General features: G+C 38.5%; 1 protein-coding gene across 1 annotated transcript in view; it reads right to left on the minus strand.

The window, feature by feature from the left end:
- LOC124171206 (pituitary homeobox homolog Ptx1-like) overlaps positions 1 to 16,872 on the minus strand; it is a 61,213-nt gene extending 44,341 nt beyond the window's left edge. Inside the window, exon 1 of the mRNA XM_046550348.1 lies at positions 16,674 to 16,872. Within this exon, the coding sequence (XP_046406304.1) occupies positions 16,674 to 16,872 (199 nt within the window). The remainder of the gene's footprint in view (positions 1 to 16,673) is intronic.
- Positions 16,873 to 22,883: the final 6,011 nt, after the last annotated feature.

A 22,883-nucleotide genomic window follows, 5' to 3' on the forward strand; every position in this document is an offset into this window, starting at 1 on the left:
AATTGCTTTCTGGAAAACAAAGGATTTCTCCAAATATTGATAATGTTTCCGAACAAATATGATTCACCACAGAAGTTTAATGCAATATCCATGAACATCATAATGCAATATATATCATATGGACTTCAATTCAAGTTGCCTCTATAAGCAAGATAGTTTTTCACACAATTAAGATTTAGTTTATCGGCACAGTTGAAGGTCAATCAGAATTTTTAATGAGCATATTAGAATCAGCTAATACGAAAACAATAGTAAGAGGTGAAACATCAGCACTTTCCTTGCAATTCATTATAGGCAAAGTTATCGTCATACCCTACTACATTTCCTAAACAAAGAATAAACACTGAAATTTAGGGAGTAATACATTTTAAAGCTATCATAAGAAACGAAAGCTACGAGTTCATCGAGTCTAACCATATTGTGAATAATAACACTATCGCAGTGGATATTTTTTTTCGCGCAGAAAATAAAAAAAAAAACGCCGAAGCCTAACACATTTACGAAGAACTTCAGACATTTCAATGTTTTTCAATGATTACTTTGCTTTACATACATCTTGCATTGGAAAACCGAACGGATATGGGTAAAGGAGTCCAAATGTATTCCAAATAAATCATTATCATTATTATGAAAATAATGGCCTGACCCACCTGTCCGAAGGCATAGTGAAATCTATGAGACCAACAGAAAACAGCTGATTTCCTGAAAGAGGTTTTCAATGTCTATTATAAATATCCAAGGTTATATTTATATATTCTTATGTAAATAAAGCGATTACTTAATTTTGAAAGTTAATATTCCTTAGAATACAGAGAAGTATATAAAATCTCCTCTCCCTCATTGGTTGCGAAAACCAGTCAGAAAGTTTTTCATGCGGGAAGAGGTGGAGCTTCCAAAGAGCTCGCGCCAGAAATAGCACTGTTATAGTGCTATTCCGATGAACTTTATTACACACCTTCATCAAGAATACGAAACGGTCTAATAATGACCTAAGGATGGCAATCGCTAATTATTCAGACCCCTTACCCATAATAGCAGCCTTAGCGTTTATTAAAGTCCCTTTTTTTCGAGGGAATGGAGAATTTCTCTCTCTCTCCGTTCGGCTAATGTAAAAATTGGATTAAATAAGGATTATTAAGCCTTGCCCTTAGCCTCCGAATCTCTAGAGACTGAATCAAACGATCATTTTACTGTCAGTCAGAGAGAAAGCTACAGCGATAGGTTTTCAGGGACAAAAGAGCGACCGCTGGGCCCATCATTTCATGAACCACACGGTCATTCCCACCGTCCTTTTTCCTTCGCTTATTCCCTCAATTTCCGTATTTACAAATGCCATTCAATAGGGTGGTTTCATATTATATTTTTATTGCCTAAATCGAAAGATTATTACTCCTGGAGTACGCATTTCACGCTTTCTGATTTTTAAATGACGATATCAATTTTTCACGATTAATTGAAAAGTGAAAAATTTCAAGCGCGCGAAAACGCGACGGCTAAGTATGAGTGCTGGGAAAATCCCGTGTGACGTCATTCTGGATCCCGCTTTCGCCGTGTGAGGTGACCTTGGGGTGAGGATATTGTGCGCCACTGCGATGGTGGCTGCTAGCAGGTAGCAGAGTACCCTGCTAGCAGATAGGGATTAAATAAGGATTATTTATACCTTATCAAACGGAGGAAACTATCCGACCATAGGCAGTTTTAATAGGTGATTATTAAGAGATGTTTCCCTGAAGTCTGTGCCTCATAAATGCGTTGGTAATCGCAGACGATGTAAAACTCCTATCTACTCATATAGAAACCAAATCCCTGTGACGTCACATGGAGTGGCATCGCATGGGCGCCAATCTGGCCTTTTTCAAATGCAGTTAAAATTAACCATTAACATTCGTCTAAACTGGGATTTCTAAAACCAAATAATTTGTATATAATGAATACACTAATGGTGGGTAACGAATCGCAATCAATGCCTTTCGTTTTCTTTGATGAAGGAAACTACACTATTGAAAGCGTAGCGTGGCATTTCAATCTCTGTTAGAGGCCGTGCGTTCTAATTGGCTGAAAGACGGCACCAGGGTTTCAAAGAAAAAACGACGTGCCGAATTATGGGATTCCCATCCCTGGAGCCATCGCGAAGAACCAGTCATTTTCCCGCAATTATTGGATCGATCGCTGGGGCTATCGATCGGAAGGGACCAAAAAATGATCGCGTGTTTCACGACTTAGCTAAGCGTTTTATTCCAAGTTATCTTGTTGGATGAATGACTGTAGGTATTGTTTTATTTGACGCATTTTATATTTCTCACGTCATCAACCATCATTCATCACGAGATTTTGAAAGTACTGCTTCTTTCAAGGAATTTTATCTCCTTTTAAAAGCAAAAAACTAGTCGCCTCTGCTAAGATGTTTTCCTACAGAGGATAGGTTCTGCGCGATTCGAAACGTACACTTTTCTCCTTTGTCATTAAAAAAATTGTTCAGTGTACTTGATGAAATCCATCGTGTAGAAAAGCAAATCAACGGTGCAGAGAATGTTGGTTGAACAATTATCATATATTTAAGTTTACACTTTCCATCTCTTTCCGCCGACTGTAACGCCATATTCATGTAACTAATGTGACTGGACTTCAATTACTACATTCATTAGCTAATGGCTTAAATGGTAGTCTGGTAACGAACGTAAAACTTATTTTTAACGTGATATTTAAGGTTCACGGCTAATTCAATGAATTTTAAAAATCAAAATGGCGTGCATATTCTAGGATTAGTGAAAATATTTCGTATGTTTAGTAAAGTTTCGTAGTTGGAATCTGTATATAAAAGTGTATTTTCAAATGAAATTACAAAATTATGTACCTAGGAAAGCCTATTATTTTGAAGCTCTTAGACGATGAGGTTAAAAAGCAGTCTCAAATACATTAAGTAAGGCATGTAATAACATTTTTCATTGAAATAGCGTACACTTAGTTTCTCGGAACAACGTCCGTAATTTGTCAAGCAATCTAAGGATCGCGACTTATCTCAAGGCACTTGCCTATCACCGTGGCGTTCAGTGCACCTTCTGCACCTTCCACGGCGCTCGTGGTGTGGCGTTCAACTCGAGAACTGGAGAGGCTGGCGTCACGGCCAGCGCGGCAAGTGGCCGCGACTAACCCTCGCCTTGTTTCTCTTGCCCGCCTTGTTGTTGTTATTCGTCTCGTTGCGCGGAGAGTGTGTGAGAGAGGGAATAGAATTCCTGCCCCCCCCTTCCGCCGCCGAGGTGTCACTAAATGAACGCTCGTGGAGAGTGGTAAAGAGAAGAGCGGTTTGATTTACGCGCATCGCAACGGGGATGGGGCGGACGCCGTGTGGGCCGACTGATTTGTGGTCCCTTGGCCCGCTGCAGCCGTTTTGTCCCCGTCAACCGGCATGTCTACACGTGTTCCCCCCCCTCTACACACACCTTTCCATTACCTCCGTGGGCCGCTGGCAGAGACGGAGCGGCGGGCCACTTCAAAGGCGGCCGCGCCGACCGAGGTGGTCTCCGATCCCTCGGCTCTCGCCTCCCGCGATGCCTCATTTGCCTGCGCCCCTCCCCACCAACCGCCACATCCAACAATTTATCCCATTCACGAGCTCCCCCGCCCACACCCTTCCTCGACCCAACCCCTCCCCCGCCCCGCGTTAATAATTTCTAAGCTTGTGATCACTTGAGAGGCATGCCGGAATTACGTGACAATCAATTAATGCATATCTTGACCACCAAGTTTAATTATTGTGCTTTTATTTTAATTGAGAGCTGGACTATAAGAGTCAAAGCTTGTGATCAGTTGAGAGGCATGCCGGAATTATGTGACAATCAGTTAATGTATATCTTGGCCACCGAGTTTAATTGGTATGCTTTTATTGAGGGCTGATCTATAAAAGTTATTATCATTTCTCGGCCAGCGTTTCGACTTTCGACCACTACATTGTACGCGATTCATCCTCAGGGCTGGGAATTCATTGAAGACACATGGAAACAAATATCGCCCATGCAGTATTTTAAAAAAGCCCTGTACGGTGATATTTATTTAATTAGTGTGCTTTTATTTTTGTGAGAGCTGGCCTATAAGAATCAAAGCTTGTGATCACTTGAGAGGCATTTGGAATTTCTTGAAAATCAACTTATGATTTGATGCCACCAAGTTTATTTAGTATGTTTTTATTTTTATGGAGGGGCTGGTCTATGAAAGTTAATATCTATTCTCCGCCAGCGTTTCGACAACTATATATTACGTTTAATGAATGCTTATCGGGTTTCCAACCGAGTTGGGGTACGCATGTTGTAGGCCAGCGAAACGTCGGCTTGGAACATGCCGACCCTATTCTGGTTGGAAACCCGAGAAGAATTCAATCAAAACATTCACCGGGAAAAGAATCAGATGTTTGATATTTTACGTGATTCATCGTCAGGGATGGGCCTTAATTGCAGAAACTGGGAAACAAATATCAACCATGTAGCATTCGAAAATACTACAATAAAAATATAACCACAGATAAAAAAGAAATTAAGTTAATTCTAAATTGACGAGGTATTACACACAACTTCCTCAGAGGTGTAGAAGGGGGTGACTGACTTATTATTATGTACGACCGGATACACCTTTTTACAAAAAACTGTGCGAATATGAATGATATGTTATATAGTTAATTATATAGTTACATATTTTATAGCTCTAAAATTAGATCCTTAGACTAAAATCCTACCAAAAATAGCATTCGATATAAACCAAGACAAGAAAAAGAAAGGCAAGCAGAAGCTAGTGTTAACTAATTGATTAATTCCCCAATTCCACGAATATCTTGACAGTTAATTAAATTATAACCGTATACATCTCTATACTTCGTATCCTACATATATGGATAATATGTTATATAGTTTAAATAATATATGTTCACATGCTAAATTATTGGTTTTCGTTTCACAATTTCATGCATAGATGTCTAGCTATGAGGAAACCTGTTGCATCTTTGGGGAGGATTTATTATAAAATTTGATAGACTGAACCTCAAGAAAAAAAGAAGCCCACACCGATTAGCAGGGAATACTATTCTCTCCCTCCCCCGGCAACGGTCGTCTCTCGTGTTTTCTCAAGCCCATCAATGATTGATTGCGATGTAATTAAGAGCCCTCGGAGACGCGCTAAGGAGGCATGAGAGTGTTGTACGCCACCTCCGGTTTCCGCACCGATGGTAGGGAGCGGTTTGACAGCGGTACGCTCTTGTCCAGGGGCGTGTTGGGTTGGATGTGCCCCGCCCTTGGAGTCGCACTGCACTTGGCAGGAGTGCTTCCCTTGGAATGCTGAGGGCGTTCTCCGCCGTAATTACTAGTATACGTGTCCGACGTTATCCCTTATCACGTGGGGAGACAGAAAATCTCAATTTTATCTTGGCTACAGAATCGTTCTTAGTGCCTGGTTGTAATGGAATACCTATTCTGCAGAGACTGTATCGTTAGCATAGTACGGATAAATAATTCTGGAGCTTTGGCTTGGCGTGATATACTAAGAAATTATGAACGCATTGTTGATGGGGAATATCATGCCTTGTAATGCGCGCACGAAATAGTGTAGTTATTTTGTTCAATATTAATTTCATGTGCATAGAATGGAGTGGAAAAGATACAAAGCCCCTTCCTAGGTTCAAGAGTATGCATATCTCTTAAGTATCATATCTTATCTTCGTTTGGTTCATGGCTATGACAGTGAAAATCGCTCTGTCTATAATAATTTTAACAGCCTATGTAGTTTTCGGCACCTTTCGAGTACCATTTTCAACGTAGTAAAAGCAAGATAACTTAGTTACCTTGAAAATAGCACTTGAATTGTGCTGAAACCGAGGTCAGTGTCTTATAAAAGTTTGAATTAATTTAAAAAATTGTTGCTGTGTCGCTGTTTTCATATCCATAATGAATATAAAGGACTTTCAGAAAGTGACGCCTTATACGGTTTAGCAAATTCACTTGCTAAGTTTCGCTACTTGAAATGTAATTTAGGTTGATAATTTTGCTTGGTGAAATCCCTGAAATATCACTATACAATGTTGATGTATTGAAAGCTATGTAATAAATGTGTTCCTCGAATAAGATTTAAAGTTTTTTTTTCAATACTCACATATATCCCAGGTTTACGTCTACTCAAGATCGGCGGAACATTTCTGGGGATTAGGGAAGCCTGGAGAAAACATATTAGGCCATTTTATACCTTTTGTTAGTTTTCAATTTCGTTTGGTGGCTTGGACACGCTCATTTTCCCCACACGGTCGCCTCTGCTGATTTGGCTCGCTTTGCTCCCTCGCCGCTTTTCTGTCTCTACACCCAAACCTATTTAGTTGACTCACCACCGCCACATTTTCCCCGACACCATCTCCGGAACAGTTGTTTCTCGGCAATTTCACCCTTGTTATTCCAATTTTCTACCCATACATTTGGTAATGGCGTGTCCAAGACGGTTATCTACCTTGAGGAAAATAGAATGTTTCTAAGTTTCTTTCCTAAAAAAATCTTGAAACTTTTGCGAGTTGGGAATGGATCCTTCATAAGGGATGTAAACCTTAATTTCCTCCACTTGAGAGATGACTATGTTCAGCCATGTTGGAGCCATTCATGGGGAGTCCATTTTTGAGATAACTTATTCGACACCGTAGCGAGTGTATGGTTATTACAATTACAAAATATTTGCCTCGGATACATTCAATGAAATTCAGAATAAGGAAGAAGTTAAAACGTTTTGGATTTAAAAATATTTAGACGTATAATATATCAGTTATATATTTTTTCAGCTGTTAGCTGCGAGAAAAAATTTACATTCGTGTAATTGTACGAAGTTTATCTGTGGAAAGTAAAACTAGGACAGGAAAATCTTAAAACGGTTTTGAGGATAAGCATTTATCCCCTTCTCTTGGCCTGTCACTTAGCGTGTTGAGCAGTAAATAATTGAGTAACAAGTTGTTGGCCATATTCATTTTATCAATAAGTGTTTGACCGGAAAGATTTGATGCGGTTTAAAATTTGCTAATAGCTAATTTAAACCGCATACTATCCTCATATCTTACTCAACTATCGGAATCAAAGCTTTCAATAAGAAATTCTCACATTTTTTGTAGTAGTTCAACATTTTTTCTACATTTCCTAGGCGCTACATATGCAGGTCTGCTCACGAATATTTACCAACCTCACGCATCACAAGCACGCAGGGATAAACCTGAAAGTCTTGCTAATGAATAAAATATGTGTAAAAAATTGACCTGCCAGGCACTTCTGGCATTGAGGCAATTTATTAGTTTCTGTTCGGTGAGAGGAATCTGCATCGGTTCCGAGTCAGTATATTGTGAGCTCGAGGCTATTCGAATTCTGTCGAAAGTTTGATGATGAATCACGCTCGGAGGTGTTGGAAAATGGAGGGCGTGATTAATGTTGAATCGTTGCTGCAAGCTTGCGGCCATTACTCCATTTTTCTCATCCAAGGATTCGCAGAAACCGAGACTTGAGGATCAAGAAAGTGAGATATAACTGGGAGAGAGATGTCGAACGCCGCATTCAAGAATGGTGATGACTAATAGGACCGATATAACGTGCTTTTCCTTGCGTGCTCTCGGAATTTTACTATTACAGAATCAGTCATTGGTTCCATATTTCACTTGGGAAACGAGGACTTTATTTATCACTTTCACATGCCAGATCATCTATTTTTTGGCGCCGCATTGATGTCGCTTAATGTTTACCGACCAGCGTTACAGCCCTTTACGCACGCTATGCTTTCATGTTTTCGTAGTTGGCTCCAAGAAATCATGCATACCGTAATATTGCTCGTTATTTTTCAGAAAATGTCTCATCCCTACAATATTCTCTCGTAGTTTTTACCTCAGATGCTCAGTTTCTTTTCCGGAGGCAGAGAAAGGCGAATTCGTAAAGAATCCCGACTCTTCGTGTGCGTGATCATGACTTTTCATGGGGGTCTAGGTGTGATGTTGATTTATGCCAACCATTTTTTAAAAGGTTTATATCTCCTCTCACATGCCTTCACCGTTCTTCCATGTGCGCCAAATGCTGTCAAAGGTATATCGCATTATCTCGACTGACGTTAAATTATCGTCCGCATCTTAGGATACTCATTTACTGACTTTTCGCATGTGTAATACACCAACGCTATGCACTTCTAGGAACTTTAAGGCATGAGTGACTTCTAGGAGAATTAGAGAGAAGTTGTAGGTGACTCAGTGCCTATTCTTATCTCTTTTGCCTTTGAATGTGCATCTGTAATTTTACTCACAATCAGAGGAATATATTTATATCCTCGACTGCATTATAATTTTTACCATAGGTCAGAATCTTCAGTCATTTGCGATATTTTTGTTGGACAAAAAATCAGTTACTAAATTAATTTTTAATCCTTACCTAAGTTATGACGAAAAGGTCTGGAGTTTTCTTGGCAATGAACCGTTTGAAACTGAATGTATCCTATTGGAGATAATACATAAATTACCAACAATTAATTTTGTGTGTCCCTTATAATATTTGCTTGTTTTTCATTAAACTCCATTCATACCCATTTCATACCCATTCATTGTGACCAGTTCATGTCATACATAATTATATGCAAACGATTGGCTCAAATTCTCTTTAGTGGTCCCATTAATAGAGGGCAGAAAAAAGTTTTAAACTTTTTGTAATTGAGGACGTTAGGGGTTTTAGCAGAAAATATTTGCCTATTTCGTAAAATATAATCATAATTATGACTTTTCCTCTGTGCCGGGACTTTTCCGCAAATTGGTTTTCTCTAGGACCTTCATTAAAGTCACATGGCATAATTAAGCATTTCACCATCGGAATTGCTTGTACTCAACTGGGTGTTGACTACTTGACTGCTTTACAACTTCTACGTCTTGTAGCAGAGGTCATCCTGTGGAAATATATTTGACACTAGAATGACCGGTCAATTGACGGTTTACATTTTTCTTATGTGCACCATTTTGTTATTTTCATATCAGCAATGCTGAGGTTTTTTTTTTACTTTTAATATTTTGGAATAAATGACCTGAAAATGAAGTTCTTTTGGAGGGAATATCAGCTTTTACTTAGCATGACCGCTTGCGGTCATGCTAAGTAAAAGCTGACATTTGACCATATACATGATTAGCTAATCATGTATATGGTGATGGCCATTTCCAATGCAATACTATGACCTTTAAGTTTTATTTCCTAACTCGGAATATACGAAGAATAACGAATTACATTCACTCAGTGGACATGAGTAACGTGAAAAGTTATGACGAAAATTTATTTATGATAACTGTTGTTCAAAAAGATTGTCCCAGCCCGTTTGTCTAAATAGCTTCAACTGAGCAGATTATGAGGGCACAATTATAAAATATAAATTGGCATTTAAACGACTGTAGTCACCTGCAAGAAGCTCTTTCGCTGTATTTAGCTTGTGATACCATTGACGGGTGTTATTTTTGATAATTTATGCTCCTCAGTGATTGTAATCTAGTCAAAGGTTAACAATTGTCTTATGTTTAGGAAATAAAGGACATATCTATGCTTAAAACTTCAACCTATTTATTATAGTATTCTACCGATTAAGGTAGGTTTCCATGGAGTATTCGAGAAGCGATCTGGGAGCCTCCCTTTCCTTCCAGCACTGCCTTCTTTAATTCACTGTAAGGCCTACTATCTTTCAATCTATCTAAAAATCCTATTCTTTTCCTTCCCCTCCCTCGTTTTCCTCCCTCATTCTACCCTCCAACACCATTTTCAGCATCCCATCACCACTGAGCACTAACTCCATCCATACCTTCTGTCTCCTGCGTATCTCATCTAAAAGCTGCCTCTCCTCGCCAACCATATCCAGCACTTCGTCGTTCCTTTTCCTCTCCGTCCATTTCACCCTCTCCATTCTTCTCCATTCCCACATTTCGAATGCCTCCAATCTTCTATCGTCTTCTTTCCTCAGTGTCCACGTTTCCGCACCGTAGAGAGCTACACTCCAAATCAAACTCTTCACCAGCCTTTTCTTTAAACTCTTACACAACGATCCTCTCAGAAGCTCCTTCCTGTTCATGAACGCCTCCTTCGCTAATGTGATTCTCTTCCTGATGTCCTTACTACTGCACCCGTTTCCCTCTAACGTACTGCCTAAATAGTTGAATTGCTCAACCTGCTCAAGTTTTTCACCACCCACCTTTATCTTGAGTCTCACATTCCTCGCTCGTGATGCTTTACAAAACCGCATGACCTTAGTTTTCTTGTGATTAATAACTTCAACCTAATGGTGAATAATAAAATTAGTAACATTTTTCACCCACCATTGTAGCCAGTCATGCATATTAAGCTTCCCATAAAAAATACCCGTTCCAAATCTTCGGCGAACATTCACGGAGCGAATATCCGACGCGATCAGATTTTTCTGCGACGACGTAGCGAGCTGGCGAAATGACGTCATCAATTCTCAAAGACGGTCTCTGATTGGCTCGCGAGCCGCGGCGTCAGCGCAACGACGAACTGTGAGGGCACCATAAGTTTGGGAATATGCACGAGGCGCAGCGGAATTCTGACACTTACTTCAAAATATTTTACATATATATGTATAAATATATGTCAATTTTTCGCCAAAATTGAGGAATTCCGCACTTCACGTATCAGGTGCAAATTTAAGAAATAAAAGATTTTTATCATTATATTATCTTCGAAACTCACCAATTACTTTCATTCAAAATACAGATTGAATGGTTTAGTGATGCTAGTGAGGATATTCCTTCTAAAGATCCTTATGATAGCTCAGAAAGATAAATATCTCAGTTCCGTGATCCCATTTACAAAGATCACTTGCGCACATGCTCGAGGTACCACGAAATTTTGATAGATCATAGGATTTGAAACATATTAGAACCGATGTGGGTGTTTTCATTGCAGTAAATGTTTTCACCGTTTTTGAGGGAGCGATAGGGTGGTAAATGAAAATAACCTCGTAAATGCGCTCTTTAAAAGTAGTTCTTGACATTAAGTCACTAACACTCAAATTACTGGGAACATCAGTAAGGTTCTCATCATGTAGAAGAAATAGTAGAAGTAATTTATCCGCTGAGTAAGAGTCAGAAACTAGAAAAAAAAGAACTATTTTTGTAAAACATTACTTCCCAGCGTCTATCTCGTATGCTGCGGGTGACACGCCGCACATATAGGGGTGGTACGCCGCATGTTATTAAAACCGACTAAAACAGATTTCTGTATTCTACAGCTCCATTAAAAAGAAAAATTGTCGCGTTGTTGAAGTTTTGAGTAAAATAAAATATGCAAATACTTTTGATGTATTTTTTACTTTTTTATAATTAATACTACATGTATACGATTTTAATTTAGCTGAAATGGAGGTTGTAAAACTAGAGCTATGTTTATGTCATTATATTATAAAGATAAACACATAAAAACATAAGTTTAACTAATATGGGCCATATTTATCCAATTGTTATTGAAAAATGCAAATTGAACCGAAGAATTTCAGTTAACAGACATTTAATTTAGGAGTTTTTTTATAATTCCAAAATACAAGTGAAAAGATAAAATAAGGCAATCAAATTTAATTTATGCCTTGCCTAAGTTAAAATTTTCTGTTGCCTACAAACTTAGCATAGTAATGTTCAAAATATGCGAACAAATAATGAAATACTACACAAAACAAAAACATTTTTAGTTTAGTATGCACACTAAAACAGGTATAACGTTTCAAAATCATGTTATAATTTATTTGGAATCATTTTTCATTCCGTGAGGTGTATATCCTGCGTGAGAGAAATGCGGCATGAGTACCTATCGAAGTTGAGTGCGGCATTTCTCTTTCTCTGCGGGTGAGACGACGCACGTCGCGACTCTATGGCTTTCAAGGCCAACATGGCATAGTTAGGCTGAAAACATTCCGAGCAGAACTTACTGTTGCTGCAAACCTCAAGCAATAGGGTAGTTTCCTATTATTTTTTTATTGCCTAAATCGAAAGATTATTACTCCTGGAGTACGCATTTCAAGCTTTTAGATTTTTATATGACGATATCTATTTTGCGCGATTAAATGAAATTTGAAAATTTTCAAGCGCGCGAAAACGCGACGGCTAAGTATAAATGCTGGGAAAATCCCGTGTAACGTTATTCTGGTTCCCGCTGTCGCCGTGTGAGGTAACCTTGGAGCGAGGGTATGTGCACCGCTGCGATGCAGGATGCTAGCAGGTAGCAGAGTACCCTGCTATCAGGTACCGCTTGGCTTAAATAAGGATTACACAGGCCAACAATGAAAAAACGTTTTCACTGAAAATACCTTATTCTTATGTTTTTAAAGTTGCTGAATCCATATATGATGGTTTTAAAGTCGCATCACCCACGATTAATTCACATTCTGCAGTGAAATTTATGAAATCAAGCCATATTTTTAGAATTTAACAGCTTTTTTATAGTTTAATGAAATTGAAAAAGTAGGTCTAATGAACGAAGATAATGAGGGATTACTGTTGGTACTTCACAGAGAGGTTCAGCAAGCGGTTCATTGCAGAAAAGGCTACACAAGAAGCTTCAAGGAAAAAAAGGGAAGGAAAATGTAGACCAATCCCAGTTGACAAGTGAACCCTGTATTATCACGCTGTATTAAATACAAACGATTTTATCACGATGGAGTGAACAGTAAATAAAAACAATTTTATGATATAACACAGTGTTTCATTGATTTCCCTGTATACCGTATAGGGGTATTAGACTAGATATTAAATACATATTGCTTGGGAACATTGGGTGATACAAAAAAAAACTAAGGCCAGGTTTGGATTCGGCACATGAACATCTATAAAGATCAGCTATTAAAATAAAAAAGTTTTCAACCAAAATTTCTTTGCTGGCCTGTGGCTGTAATACCTTATCAAACGAAGGAAAATTTCCGACCTTAGGCAGTTTAAATGGGTGATTATTAAGACATGTTTCCCTGAGGCCTGTGCCTCATGCATGCATTGATTATCTCAGACGGTGTAAAACTCTTATTCACTCGTATAGAAACTAGGTCCCTGTGACGTCACGTTGAGTGGCATCGCATGCCAATCTGGCTTTTTTCAAATGAGGTTTAAATTGACCATTGCCATCCGTCTAAACTGGGATGTCTAAAACCAAATAATTTGTATATTATGAATACACTAATGGTGGGTAAGGAATCGCAATCAATGCCTTTCGTTTTCTTTGATGAAGGAAACTACCCTATTGTAATGTAGCAGTTTAGTTCAACGTCCGATACGAGTTTAATGCAGAGCGAGGAAAAATTTTGAAGGTAAATTACCAGACCGATCTCAGTATTTGCGTTTTAAAATCTGTAAAACCAATGAAAAACAAAAGGGACATCCTCACTTATTCCCTGGCATCTACTATGCCTCTGCATTGCGCATCTGCCCGCAATCTCTTTGGAAACGCCGAAAGTAATGCGCGGTCTATCCCGTGTGCGGTCTCTTACTCTACCTTCTAATGCGGAGATCACTCGATTATTTATTATTCTACCTTAGGCGAGAAATCCTTATTCTCAGAAGGATATCGATTTTTGTCATTTATAATTTAGATGCATTATTAAACATCCCTTCTCTTTAATCCTAGAAATTTAACCTTTGGTAAAGAGGCTTCACACGGTCTGGATATATAGAAACCTTTGATGATATCTCACCTTCTTTTACGTTAAGTTACGTTAATCCGGGTATGAAAAATACCATGACTTAAATCATAAAAATGTCACACAGTATACAATAATATCTTTTTGGAATCTCATGTTTATGGAACACCCCAGCAAATGTAGGCATACACGTTTATTTTTTATAAAATATTTAATATTTCCGTTTTGACTTATAGATTCATTAAATAATTCCATTTAACAACCGTACTAAGACTTTCGGCCATGACGGATTCTTTTCCCTTAATATCTTCAGCAGCGCTTGTCACCCGAAAACTACCACTGCATTTTTGTTGGATTTTATTTCCTTAACTGAGGCAGATTTTAGAATCCCGAGTTAATCGATTCATCTGTGATTCAAATCATCAAAAATGTTACACAATATACAATAATATTTATTTTGAAAGCTCGTATTTATCGAACGCACCATCAAATATATGTATAAACCTTGAAGTTTTTTTATAAAATATTTATTATTTCCGTTTTCAGTCTTATATATTCATGTAATTTTTTCGTAGGTTGAGTGGTATTGATGATGAGGTTTTGAATGGGCTTAGGACCAAGATTATGTCAAAGGAATAATATCAAGCGTTTACCGTTTTTACCCAGAACTGGCAGTCTTGATCGTGCTATCAAAAGAACGCCATTCCAAATTTTAAATTATTTCATATTTGTCCTCATTGAAGTGTTCACAGCCTAATGAGTGGGCTGGTTGCAGAGTTGGGATGTTAAATGAAAGACTGGGCTCTCAATATGATGGATTTTATGGCCACCGAAGCAGATAGTTCGAAATCAACGCATTATCCAGGGTTTGCTGTATCTTTAGTGCCGAAAACTGGATGAAATGAAAGACATTCTTGTATTGCTTATTAAAACATAAGTCATAAGACATTTACTGTATTATTTGTTCCATTGGCTTTTGCGAACACACCACCGCGTTAATCACGAGTGTTGACGTTTGAGCATGCTTAGTAAAGGATTATATCTCGGATACGTAGTATTCACATGAAATATCATATCTAAGGGAATTCAATGTAAACATTTCATCATTCCGGGCAGCGCATTGTAACTTGGACGATAGAAGATGCACTTAATCCGAAAACGTTATAGCACAAGAAGTTAGGATTGATCATGAGTATGAATATCCATGCCTTACACGTTGCCACAAAGAAGATTAAAAAATAATGACAAAGGAAAGAAAAATAATATCCCGAATTTTCCTCAATGATGTCGTCTTTCGACCTTTCTTCAGTGCCAGCATTAACCGAAATTATCGTATTAATGCTGGAACTGAAGAAAGGCCAAAATACGACATCGTATGAATTGAAATTATAATGAATTATAATCAGTAATAATAGAATATTTTTACATGGAAATAAACCTATAAGGATGGGTCCATGCGATGTAATATTTATTTGATAGTCACTTTTTTTCTGGAAGCACTCGATATTCACTTTCCCAAAGATTGTTTACGACGTGTGCTCAGAAAATAATGGGAACTTTGGTTTTTGAAAAAAAAAATTTTCCACAGTATTTTATTCTACTTCAAAATTGCCCCTATTAGGTGTTCATTATGTTAGAAGTCCAGAGCCATTTCTTACATTTTTTCATTTCGTTTTCATCGGTTGTTGAAGTGCTGGGGGCGTTCATCATCTTCACCTTTTTCGTGGTCATCTTGGAAACCCTCATACCACTTTTAAATTCTCATTAATGTTTTTACTAATAGCAGGTTCACCATAGGCCTTTGTTAGAATTTCACACACTTTATTGCACTTGATTTGCTTGTGATCCTTTGCTTTGCAACCATTTTTTGACCCATTTATTTTAACAGACGAAAGTCGCCGAGCTCATACAAAAACACGTCTTACGGTAGTGGCTTCCAAGGACAAAATAGACAATGACTAGAGCTGAAAATTTGATAACACTTCAGGGGCTTGTATACCAGCCTAATACAAAATTTGGCAATCGAACTCTCCAAATCCGTGCAATTTAAAAATTCCGTTGAGCTAAAAATTTTCCGAGCATACATCGTGCTTTTTTAAAAACTACATTCAGCCGATGAATTTAATACAAATTTTCGTACTTTAATCGATTTGCCGATGACTCAATGCACTAAAAAACGTTGCGAATTTCTTCTCAAATGAAAAATTGGAAAAAAACTTTGTGCCACCACATCTCACCCATTGCAGTTGAACTTACTCTTGCTCAAATTTGAAATAAATCTTCGCTGATTAGTTCGCATGCATTTTTAGAACATTTTTAAGTCAAGGTCTCGGGTGGCAGCGGTAATACTTACCGATTTTGAAAGAAAAGCATTTGTAACCTCGGTAGGTCCACAGTTTTCTCACAATTTGATCGCGATTAGTCATCTCCTAGCCCTCCATATGGTACATATAATAACAATAATAATTTATCCATCCAAAAAATTGAATTCATAAAATGATTAACATATTTAGAGGTTGGTTAGGGAGTTAGTTAGTTAGTTATCCCTACGGGACATTTTCTCGGGTTTTAGGGTACCAGCAGCTGTACACGCATGCCTTGCTCAAGTGGATAACAAGATATGAGATACACATAAAAATGACGTAAGTGTATATGGCAATACGAATATATGAAGAAAAAACGAAAAAAAATCTCTAAATTAACTCCAGCTGCAAGATATCGAAATCCTGACGATGTACCAGTTCAACGTTTTTACCTGGCATAATAAAGCGATTCATAAATAAAATACTTTCCCGTTTGACTAATCCAAGAAAGATAATACTATTTGTCTCTTATTTTATTTTTATCGATAGTTTATTGTATAATTTTTGGTCCAATGCCAAAAAAATCTTATAAGTAGCGTTAGGTACACTTGAGCCATACGCATTCAGTGGTCTGTAAGTCGATATATATAGTGTCCATATCACTCCGTGTCTACACGACTCCGTTTAAAGAACACCCCAAGAATGTTGTCCATTGTCCCCTCCCACCTTGTCGGTTCGACCTAATTGCCCATAATCGCCTCTGCAGGAGGCTCGGGTGGGGAATGCACGTACATGGGGCCCTTGGCCAGCCCCCCGCTGGGCCCTTCTCCCCCTCCCCCCCGCCGAGGCCGCCTTGTTCACACCTTCCCGCTTCGCAGACCAAAGGTGATTCTGTCGGGTGGGCCCTTGTTTGCTGCTTCACCATTGTGACCGAGAGGAGGCACATTCTTAACGGCTTCCTGTATGGCAAGGTTTTTGGACTTTGGGGGAGGCGACCTACAGCTGAGTGTACAATATCCGCCGCCACCGAGATATGAAGCTGGGTCTACGGGGTTTGAAACGGGCTAACCTCATCAACCCGATACCCTAAGGGCTTCTTTTCCCTTGGCCTCTAGCCGGAGCCAACTTGTCTGGCTCTGTCACTTTAGGCCCTCCACACCGGGCGAGCAATTTTAAAGAAAAAAGAACTTGATTGTGCGAGGACTTGTGCCCTACGGAACAGGATTACACCAATACTTTTTAGCTTTTTTTCAGCGAGTAGAAAGTATACAATTACATTTACATGCCTATGGTAACATGGTTAGATATTCATGTGAGAAGATTATATACATGTAAACAAAGTCAAATTATAAATTATTCGAATCTTCTGAAATTACATGCGTACAAATATCAATATACATTTGAGTGTGCATTGATAATTATGCAGCGGAAAGTAAACAAAGTCGTTCATTTAGGTTTACGCAAAAGGTTCATAAAATATTTGCATATGTAACCATAGACAAAAAAATATAAGTTATGCACACATTCTGAAAATTCATGAATATGAATTTTCGGGACGTAGCCCGAAAAACTGCTGTAGGGTTAGTCCATTAAGGAAGGTCGTAAACTTGTTTAAGGGAACGCATCACTACCGTTCGGTCTATCATTAGTCGTGGCTAATAACTCCAAAATAAAGCATAAAACAAGAAAATTAGTGCGCAGTAACTCGCAAAGGTGCAAAGTTATGTGCACCAAGGATAAAATTCACATGGAAAAATACTTTGGCTCTGGCGGGATTCGAAACCGTATATCCTAATTGCCCGGCAATTATGCTATCAGTTTAACCACCAAGCCGACTTCATCTACGGTCTAATGCTTTTTTTATTGTAATTTTACAACGGTTAAAACATGTGCCAATATTTTGGAATTCTAAAGGTATATGGAGTTGTGTATATTTCCCGTATTGAAAAACTTTACCTCACATTATCTCAGGTACAATGTTTTCGTTCTTGAGATAATATTAAGTACGTATCGGAAAAGTTTTTTTTATAAAATCTGAATATTTGAAGACTATTACGTAAGTTTTAAGAAGTAACAGAAGATGCGGCCGTTCGAGGAGTGTTGCGGTATCTTTAAACTCTTGAAACATATCATTTTGGAAGTCACTGCGCTTGCCGAGGTGGACACTTGGAGAGAGTGCCAAAGCTTTTGATTGCTGCCGAAAGGTGGCGGGTTCATATCCACGGTAGCGTCTCGCAATCAAACATATTCAGAGTGCAAGGTGTTACAGGGAAATGACGTGGTCATCCTAACCTATACCCCTGTGGTGTATTCCGTGTTGAGCTCTACCCTATCTTATCCAAACCAACCTTCGGAATATATCAGTGAGTGAGTGAGAATCCTTGTAAACATTTACATCTTCAATATGAAATAAACTTATTCTGTAGAACATATCGATATCCTTTTGCTTGCCTGCATCTGAACTACAGAAATTTGGCTTTAGAAGAAAGAAGTAAATTAATTGAAATAAAAATTAATTCAATATTTTTTCAGTGATACATCGGAAAAAAGCTAAAAGCGAGACGAATGGAAGTAATGTATCCTATTGGTTGCCATTCACGTATTGAGAGAAGCGATTTTAAATCCATTTAATTAAATGTAATTTTTGTTCAATTTCGAGTTAGCTGTCTTATCAAACATTTTTGCCTTCTGCAACTGACTGGAGAGGTAATAAAAGGAGGAAATAGTCCTAACATTTCAACTGAGTGGCCATTCTCTTTGTATTTGTGATTTTTCCTTATATGTTACACGTACAGGGTTGGTAGTTCTCATTTTCCTCTGGATTAGTATTCCTGATATTAAAACTTAATATCATCATCATTTCCTCATGATTTGTATTTATGATTAGCTGTGGAGTTAGTGCACTCCTGGCATATAATGTTTTTGGCAAGTCTCGAAAATCAGATTTCACTGTGTACCTTAGCGTATAAAAGTCGTTCACTTCAATTTAACTGTTTTGCGGTGTCGTTTATTGGCTAGAAACAACTATAGTCTTATACCGATTTTTTCCACAGTAAATCTAAATTTTACGTTAAGTTGCGAGCGGTAACATAAAAGCCTCAGGTGTTATCCTAAAAAGGGGTTGATGTCATGTTAGGTTAACTAATCATTGGATAATATGGGCATGGGCATGTATATAAATGCTAATTGATAAATTTAAGTATACCGGGACTAACCACGGTGATAACTTTACGGGAGTCACCCGCAATGCACAATTGTGCGAAAATTCCACAGAGAAAAAATCATTCGCCTTGACCGGGATGGCGAATGATTTTTTCTCTGTGGAATTTTCGCACAAGTGCTAATTGATAATTGGAAACGTGGTAAAGGTTTTTAATCCCCTTAAGTATTGGTAAGCGTATATTTCATTCCGGTAAGCCACTCTCAATTGGTCCATCCATTGTAAAATGCGTTGCTATATTGTGCCTGAGGCCATTCAAAAGGATTAAAAAGGAAGAAATTTGTTGCAAAATATTACGATTCACGGTAATAATTTATCGAAGTTATAGCATGGATATGATTAACTATGTTGTGATTTTTTCGGTATCCATTTTGCTGTGAACTTAGTCATTGAAGGAAAAAAAACATTTCGGTAATATTGCCGTTTTCAGTCGTTCGAATGCTTCGGACAAAACTATTTTCACTCTATCTCTCATAGATATAGTTGCTACTATATCTACTCCTCGAGGCATATAGCAACTAGTGATATTTTGACCTATTAGCAAGGGTTGCAGCAATTAGGGAATGGAAGACGAGTTATGGGAATCCCGGTATTGGTAATTGCGTAATATGAGACGTGGTACACTCAATTAAACGCCTCATCTGATCTGAGTGATGCATCCGTGCTGGGTACAGAAAGCCGTTTTAGAACAGCCAATTTGCCTTGATAGTGCATCCTTGGTAGTATATCATTGATGCATTGTATCATGTAAGTTGATTTAGTGAAAAAGTGACATTGCTCTCCCCGCAAACTTCTCATATCAATGTATGGAAACTGAATGAAATAGAAAAAATGATGCCATTCCACATAAAATATTTATTGCAACATATTTATTTTTATAAATAATACATATTATTTTATGTGGAATAACATCGTTTAATTTTCATTCAATATGAATAAATTCCATAAGTAACGCCTCAAACTATCAACTTCATTAGTTTTCAATCCCTTTTAGAGGAAGTGTGATGGCGCAGTGTTTAGGGTTGGAGACTTGTTAGAGACGAATCAAATTCTCCGCTGTTTTTGATTCTCTGTTCTAATTTCACATTCCGAGAGCCTATCTTTGAAGCACTCACACGCACGGGCCAAGACTATCGGACGAGCGTACGGAGGCACGGTGTTTAGTAACGTCGAGTTAGCTCAGACTGCTACACACTTAACTCTCAAGTTAAGATGAGAATAATTAACGCTTTGATGGCCCTGTGGCGGATGAATTCTCTCGCAACGATGGTAGGGCTAACGATAGAATTCTCTGCATCCCTTCTCTAATCTGAATATATGCCAGGGCTATTTCAGTTGAGATACCTACACCTCCACCATTACCAGTAGTCATTTTTTATTGGGTGCGCAACTAAGTTCTCGCTGTTTTGTTAATGATTTCACAACATTATTGTAAAAAAATGATACAAATGAATCATTCAAAGTATTTTCTATCGCTAGCCACAACTTTTCCCATCTTTCAGGCAGAACTTGAATACCGTTACGGGAAAATGTGTTCAACTTATGAGGCTATCCGCTAATAAAGCCATTTTTTGTGGTCTTTATGTGAGTGAAACAGCTGATCAGCCTGCCCATTTTCAATCAAACCGAACAAGTGGTAATAGGACGGCGCAATATCTAATGAATATAGCGGGTGGGTTAGGACTTCCCATTTGAGTGTTTCCAGGTAGGTTTTAACGGGTTTGGCAACATGAGATCGGGCGTTGTCATGCTATGGAATCACTTTGCCGTGCCTCTGCTCGTATTATGGCCGTTTTTCGCACAGTACTCAGCTCAATCGCATCAACTGGAGTCCATACTGTTCCCCAGTAATAGTTTTGCTTGGTTTCGACTGTTCATGGTAAATAATACCGACCTGGTCCCACTGAACACACCGAATAACCTTCGCAGCGTAAATATCGGCCGAGCCGACGAGATAGAACTATGACCACGAAGTCCCGAAGACTTCTCTTTAAGTTTCTGTAATAAATACATTTTTCATCACTAGTCATGATGCGATGAAGAAAAACGTTCTTTTTTGAAGCTATTTTTAATAGGTGACAAAACGTCGCTCAACGTCCCTTGGCTTCAAATCATAAGAAACTTGTTCCTTGCTTTTGAATCATTCCTATCGCATGCAACCGCTTGGAAATGGCTAGACGAGTAACTACCAATGCTGAAGCAAGCTCTTCTTGAGTTTGGCATGGATCTTCATAGAGCAATGCCTCCATTTCAGTGTCTTCGAAGGTTTTTGTTCTTCCTTCACGCGAACGGTCTTCAATGTTGAAAGGACCGTCTTTGAAGCGACGGAACCAATCACGGCACGTTGTTTAACTTATAGCAGCATCTCCGAAAACTTATTGGAGCTTCGACCGCCGTTTCACTCGAATTAAAGAAAAAAATAAATCAACTCTTCACACAAATGACGGTTACTTGGCAATTACTCGGACATTTTCACGCAACAATAAGGTTTTGACGCCAACACAAACTTACACTGTCGTGAAGCGGTTTGTTTACTAATTGTCTAAGCTTGGTTCATGACGTTCCTGATAAGTCGAAATCGACCTGCAATCACTGCTTGAGCCATCTAATAACAAACGGCGGGAACTTAGTTGCGCACCTAACATCATTTATATGTTTACTAATAATAGAATGATAATAGACTTTCCGTTCTGTTCTGAATGAGACACGCTTTGGGCCTAGTCCAAGTTTAATTTGGTTGACGTACTTGGTGAGAGGTCGACCAGGGTCTAAATTCCGTATGAAGCATTTTTCTTTCACTAACAATAAGTTTTGTGATAAACCTTGAATTATCATAACAAATGGTTTCTTTCACTCTGTGGTGATATTTTTTATCGTATTGTGCTATCCAAAATATTTCTCTCAATCAACAAAGAGGCTATGCACTTGTTCCTCTTTTCAGTTTGATATTTTGGCTATCGTTCATAGATATCTTGGTGGCATGATAACTGCCTGCAGTATTTTAATAAGGTGTTCCGAAAATAACTCATTATCAGGTATGCATTATTAAATTACAAATATAAAGTATGCTGATATATAATTTGTTTGATGTTCTCAACTTGAATTTTATGATTGAATTTTAAATTTTACTCTTTATTTGAAGGTAATTCATTTTTGTTGATCATCTGCAGAGGATTAAATACAACTTTTCTTATGTAGCGTATATTCGGATTGAATCGAAATCGATTTTGGTGGCAAAGTACGACAACAGTGCCTTTATTCATTTAGGAATTAAGGTTAAAATTTTTCTTTTTTGCTTCGATGCCTGGAAGGTATGCTGATAGCCTGAAAAATTCCTTAGTTCGCCTCATCCTCCACGCTCATCGGTCGCGCTTGAAAAAAATCCATAATGTTGCGATCTTCTGAGCCATGTTCATATTATTTGCCTTCAACGGTCCCCTCACGATTGAGCCATCGGCGAGGACTCACCTCTCGAATCCAAAATCGTGTCGGACTCGATCGCATATCGTGATGAAGACGTTGGCCCGGCCGTCGGATCGGCTGTCCGCGCTCGCTGCTTGCGGCGTTTTCGGCTCGGGCGTGGCTGGAAGTCCTCGAAGTGCGCGCCCGATACTTTCAGGGGCCGATCCGATAGGATTCCTCATCTTTGGGAGTGATCCACAAAGGTGATCGTCTGTTTACGTACATTACCATACACACATCCAGTCTCAGTACTG

This window comes from Ischnura elegans, chromosome X (assembly GCF_921293095.1).
Source record: "Ischnura elegans chromosome X, ioIscEleg1.1, whole genome shotgun sequence".
NCBI lineage: Eukaryota > Metazoa > Arthropoda > Insecta > Odonata > Coenagrionidae > Ischnura > Ischnura elegans.